The sequence below is a fragment of the Grammomys surdaster genome, unplaced genomic scaffold (genome assembly GCF_004785775.1).
Source record: "Grammomys surdaster isolate TR1022 unplaced genomic scaffold, NIH_TR_1.0 958, whole genome shotgun sequence".
NCBI lineage: Eukaryota > Metazoa > Chordata > Mammalia > Rodentia > Muridae > Grammomys > Grammomys surdaster.
In genome coordinates this window covers 4,615,561-4,621,560 of record NW_021605377.1, presented here as the reverse complement: position 1 = coordinate 4,621,560, position 6,000 = coordinate 4,615,561, and the positions used below count along the sequence as shown (strand labels likewise).

Genomic DNA, 6,000 nt, shown 5'->3' with positions numbered 1-6,000 from the left:
TCCTCCTCCTCCTCCTCCTCCTCCTCCTCCTCCTCCTCCTCCTCCTCCTCCTCCTCTTCTTCTTCTTCTTCTTCTTCTTCTTCTTCTTCTTCTTCTAAATAGCCACCATATCTGCTGTTCTTTTTAAAAGGCAACATTTTAAGTGAAATGGAAAATCCTATATTTGATGCTTTCAAATTATTTTCATGGATATGATATATACTCAATATGTTGTATAAGTTGCCTGAAAATTGTAAAACTAGATACTTGTTTATCTTCTGGGATAGATAGGAAGACATAAGTAGCCAAGATACATGCTACAGGTGAAAAGGTTTTGCAGGAATATATATGATGTAGTCCTGGACTTCTGGTAAGAGAGAGAGAGAGAGAGAGAGAGAGAGAGAGAGAGAGAGAGAGAGAGAGAGAGAGAGAGGATTTAATGGAGGATAGATGGAATAGAAATATTTTTCTCATTCTACCTTTGGGTGTGTGTGTGTGTATGTGTTTGTGTGTGCGTGTGTGTGTCCACATGTGCCATGGTGCATGTATGGAGAATCAGAGGAGAACTTTTGGAGTCAGCCGTCTCCCTCCACCATGTTGGACCCAAGGATTGAATTCAGGCTGTCAGGTTTGCTGACAGAAATGACTACCCACTGACCCATCTCATTCGTCCTCTTTCGTGTTTTCAATAGAAAACTGTTATATTTATTATGGCAGGTGAGAGGGCTCTGTGGATAAAGGTGCTTGCTGCCAAGCCTGACTATCTGAGTAAGAGCCTTGGAACCCAAATAGTGGGTGGGAAGGAGGGCTCCTGCCAGTTGCCCTTTGACCTCAACATGAGTGCTCTGACCCGGACACTCCCCACTAACTAAATAAAAAATAAGTGAGTTTAAAAGTAAGTGTGTTTGGCTGGGGAGATGACTCAGCCATTAAAGGCTAGGCTCAGAATGGAAAACATAAAAAATAAGTATGTTATAAAAACAGCAATATAATATCCAAAGTCTGTAGAAAGAAAATTCACTTGAATTGGCTTCTACTCTGTTCCTAAATCCTAGAGCAACTAGGTAGAAATGTAGTCTTCCTCCATAATTTATTGTCTTTTAAGACTATTTGTTTAGTGTGTGTTTGTGTGTGTGTGTGTATGTGTGTGTGTGTGTGCTAAAATATATGTGTGGAAGTCAGAAGACAACCTTTTGGGAGATGGATCTCTCCTTCCACCCTATTGAGGCAGAATCTCTCTTTCCTTTCCCTACTCCCTCCCTCCCTCCCTCCCTCCTTCCCTCTCTCCCTCCCTCTCTCCCTCCCTCCCTCCCTCCCTCCCTCCTTCCCTCCCTTACTTTGTTTGTGTTTTGAGACAGCATTTCTCTATGTAGTCCTGGCTGTCTGAGAACCCTGTAGACCAGGCAAACCTCAAACTCAAAGATCCACTTGTCTCAGCCTCTCGAATGCTGAGATTAACTTTTGTTTTTTAAAAGATTAATGTATTTATTGTGTGTGGTGTGTTGGGATGTGTGTGTTCTGACACACACATAGAAGACAGAGGACAACTTGCTCGAGTCAGTTTGTTTCTTCTATGATGTGGGTTCTGGGGCTCAACTCAGGCATGCGTGGTAAACGCTTCAACCCACAGAGCTTTTCTCGGTCTCTCTAAATGAATTCCCCTTTCGGAATTAGATTTAAGTTCCCTTGTTAAGAGAAGCTAATCTGTAGCATCATTGAAGAATTGGTCAGGAGACAAAGTTCAGGAGGCTATCTGCCTTTATTACATACATGAAATATAAAAACACAAAGTCACAAAGCAATATATATATATTTCTTTTGTGAGTCCACAGGACCTCAGGGAAAAAATATGCTCCACATATGAATCTAAGGTGTCGGCACTGTGGTTCCTGGTTTGTAAGTTCAAGTACAGTAGAAACTGTCTGCAGCCAGGCTATGCCTGGATCAAGAAGATGGGAGACAATGAAAAGAATCAAGCTGGCGAACTATCACACACGTCAGGTTAGGAGACAGGTACGTGTACTGTTATTACAAGAAGGAAGAAAACTGGTCCAATAGTCATGTTTAAATACTAAACGAAAAATAGAACAAATTCTGTGTTTACAATAATTTTCGCAGTGTGTACAAGTGCCTCACAAATAAATGAGCTTTTTGACATTTAAAGTCTACTTCCCTCTCTATGCAAACATATTTCTACCTTTATGCTTTTTTTCTTTTAAAGTCTCTCTCTCTCTCTCTCTCTCTCTCTCTCTCTCTCTCTCGTTTCATTATGGCTAGTATCTCACAGTCTAAACTCTCACCCCAAATCCGAGACTTCACACAAACATCCTCCTTTTAGGCTGCATGCTGACAGTGTTTCTCCCAGAATCTGGAGCTAACCGCATAGCTTCCTGGATCCATGGTTCCTCTCCATCCACAGCGGCGGTGCTTCTGTTTCAGTAGGGTCTTCAGGCGGCCTTTCTCTTCTTTGCCTGACAGTAGCATTCTCCAGACGTTCACAAGCGGTAGGTAAAGTGCTTTACACAAGGAAATACTATATATACACGGAAAAGTTCCATTCACATCCCGCACATAGCACACAAGGCAAGGCTCTTTTTAAGAAATGCCTTTCCTGCAAGTAGAGTTGGAGGGTGGGGGTGGGGTGTGTGTGTGTGTTTCCCTAAAAATCTCATTAATTCCTTAAATAGCATCAAACACGTATCTGAAGCTGGAAGGAGACCTTGTTGGGGATTTGGCCCTTAATGGATGATGGCGATGTCGCTATTAAAATATTCTCAGTAACTATGACTTTCAGAACCAATTTCTCTTAAAGCAGGTATCAGCCTGGGGTTTTCATTTCTCTTTATGAAACAAGACTGTTTTCAAACACAGATCCAGAATGGTTAGGTTAGACAAGGCCTATGCAATTGAAACCCCCCCCCCCCCACATTTTGGCACTTAAAAAAATTCCAGTTTTATTCTGAGGTCTCTTTTTCATTAGACTTGTGTATCTGCTACCCAGAGAAGAGCCCTTGTGTGCTTAAGACCTTCAGTGTTACATGCAGTCTCTTTTTAAGATGTGCATGACTCTTCTGCCAAGAGCCGGTTTCCAGTGCTGGACAAAGCTTTTCATATTCACAATTAATTTGCCTGTTCTTACGTCCTCATGGCCAGCTACCAGGTACTCCAAGCCTGAAAACACAAAGGGGAATGAATACACAAATTATACTTTTTCGCTTTGTTTTGTGTTCGTTTTTGTCTTTTTGAGACAAGGTTTCTCTCTGTAGCCCTGGAACTTGCTCTGTAGACCAGGCTGGCCTCGAACACACAGAGATCTACCAGCCTCTGCCTCCGGAGTACCTGGATCAAAGGCGTGCGGCATCACTACCCTGCACACATTAAACTCTTTTAAAGGAGTGCTATGGTTTTAGCAGTTCCATACATTACTGGTTCATAGTTTTATATAGCTATGGATGAGATAACCATAGGTACTAAGAGATGGCATTCAGTATATATTACAAATCATATATTGTTCATGTATTATCTCATGTGACCTTGACAATGACTTATAAAGTATCTTGTCTCTTCTTTTGTATGAGTGAGAAACTGAGGCTCAGAAGTCAGAAAGCTTGTTCAGTTTCTCCTACCAAATGGCAGCACCTTGACTCAAACTCAGAGACTGTCTGATTCTTGGCTTCTGTGTTGTTCTGCCCCCGAGTGAGAGAGGAGACAGGGATCAGTGGGCACTTGATCCATTAATATTCCCTGGAGATCACTGTGTGTGTTTGGTAGCAGCAACTAAGAAGGACTTTACAAGCTGGGTGGTGGTGGCACACACTTTTAATCCCTGCACTTGGGAGGCAGAAGCAGGTGGATCTCTGAGTTCGAGGCCAGCCTGGTCTACAGAGTGAGTTTCACAATCTAGCCTTTAGCGAGTGTTCCAAGACAGCCAGTGCTACACAGAAAAACCCTGTCTCGAAAAACAACAAGCAACCAAACCAAACCAAACCAAACCAAACCAAACCAAACCAAACCAAACCAAACCAAACCAAACCAAAACAAAACAAAACAAAACAAACCAAAAAAGACTTTGCAAAAGTGAAGCAACTATTTGAAAAAATGTTGAAAGAACTCTGGAAGGCAGAAAAGGACACATATTCTCTCTATACACTCTGAGGAATGAATGTAAGTAGCTTGTTTAAAGACAAAATAAAAAAATGAAAAAAACTGATGAAACCTGGTCACACTCATTGCTGCCCTTATAATTTAAAAATATTCAGGCTTAAGAAAAAAAATTGGCTGACAACTACACAGAGACAGTCATGCGTCTTCCTATGTGTCAACTAAGGAAATGATAGTATCCCACATAGTGTCAATTTTGACATCCAGAAACAATTTTATAAAAGATTGGATTAGAAAAATGATAACGCCTATAAGTTTCTAAGACAAAAAGCTGTATACTTTAAAATTTTTAATGAAAACAGTGGATGTTAAAACTCAAATAAATATCAGTTTAAATTTATGATCAATGTGTAGTGACGCATGTCTGTAACCCCAGTTATTATGGCTACTTGGGACACTAAAGGCAAGAGAATTCCAAGTCTGAGGTCACCTGGGCAATTTAGCAAGACCTGTCTCGAAGTAAAAAGGCCTGTAGATATAGCTCAGAGCTAGAATGCTTGCATGGCTATGCACAATGACCTAGGTTCAATCAATAGTAAAACCTAATATGTGTGTGTGTGTGTGTGTGTGTGTATAGCTTTGTCTAATATTTATAATAAATAATAATAGATAAATAATAAAGTTCTCCTTTTTATAAACACAATAAGCATTTATAAAACCACTAGAACATTGAAGCTGGTGAGATGCCTCCCCAGTGCTGGGATTAAAGGCACGTGCTTAGAAAGCTCCTTCTCAAAAGCAGCTGGGGAGACAAGTTGAGGCATAAGGTTTCAGAGTTTTCTTATCAGTCTTTTTGGGTTTTAGTCATTGAACTTGTAAAAATGGAAAAACAAAAGCAAACTGAAACAGAGTCTGGTTTTGCTTTGGCAGCTTCCAGATTTTTCTTCAAAGCAAGTAAACATGTTTTCAAGAATTCTTTGAATAATTGTGCTTATGTTTTCAATTGTGATGAACTCAGTTGGTTCTTTGACTCTGGCACAGGCTTGAGTAGGAAATATAGTTCACTTCCTGGAGGGTGGCGCAGATGGCCAGGGCTTTGTTTTTTAATGTCATTCTGCAAAACTAGATTAGTCTCTCTTTCTCTCTCTCTCCCTTTCTGTTTTTTTCTCCTTTGCCAAGATAATAGAAAATTGCTCATAAGAGCCCTCAAGCACAGATCGTTGGAAAACAAAATTTAAATGAATGACTCTTTGTTTCCTGTATTCAAAAATCCAAGATTCTTATTTATTTGTTGCAACTATTTATTTTTACAATTAAGAAAGTTCCCCTTCTATCTTATTGCAATTTGAATGAAATTACGTGAAATAAACATCAGAGGGATGAAAGTACAAAAACATTAGTTAACTTGAGAAAACATTTTTTTTTAATTTTGCTGTTTAAATGTTCAGACTAAGGGGATATTTTATTTGTAGCTTTTCTGTTATCTGTTTCTTTTCATTTGTTAATTAAGAGCTCTTATTAGCATAGCTGCGGTTTCCTGGCTCATAAGGGGAATACATTAGACCCAGACTATAATTGGTGCACCTGTCTCAATGGTGTCCTACAACAAAGATATTACTGCATACACAGGAAATCACAAAAGGCAGGAAGAGGGAAGAAGGCTTTTTAGAAGTATTTGTCTTCCCAGAACCTATTATTGATCATTATGTTGGTATTATTTGAGTGCTAATACTGAAGGGGCGTTGGGAGGGACTATGATTAGAAAGCTAAATCATGCTTTCAAATTTAGCAAGGGAGCTACCTGTGGAGAGAGTCCATGAGGTGGGTGTTTACATGTGGAATACATTTTTTGGTATCATCAGCAGAATTCTTACACATCCCAATGGAAGGTTGTCATAGGAGTACGCTGTCTCAGCTGGC

At 40.0% G+C, this 6,000-nt stretch overlaps 1 protein-coding gene across 1 annotated transcript in view; it reads right to left on the bottom strand.

The window, feature by feature from the left end:
• Positions 1 to 1,719: 1,719 nt before the first annotated feature.
• Ntn4 (netrin 4) overlaps positions 1,720 to 6,000 on the bottom strand; it is a 112,037-nt gene continuing 107,756 nt past the window's right edge. Inside the window, exon 10 of the mRNA XM_028783049.1 lies at positions 1,720 to 3,150. Within this exon, the coding sequence (XP_028638882.1) occupies positions 3,014 to 3,150 (137 nt within the window). The 3' untranslated portion in view covers positions 1,720 to 3,013. The remainder of the gene's footprint in view (positions 3,151 to 6,000) is intronic.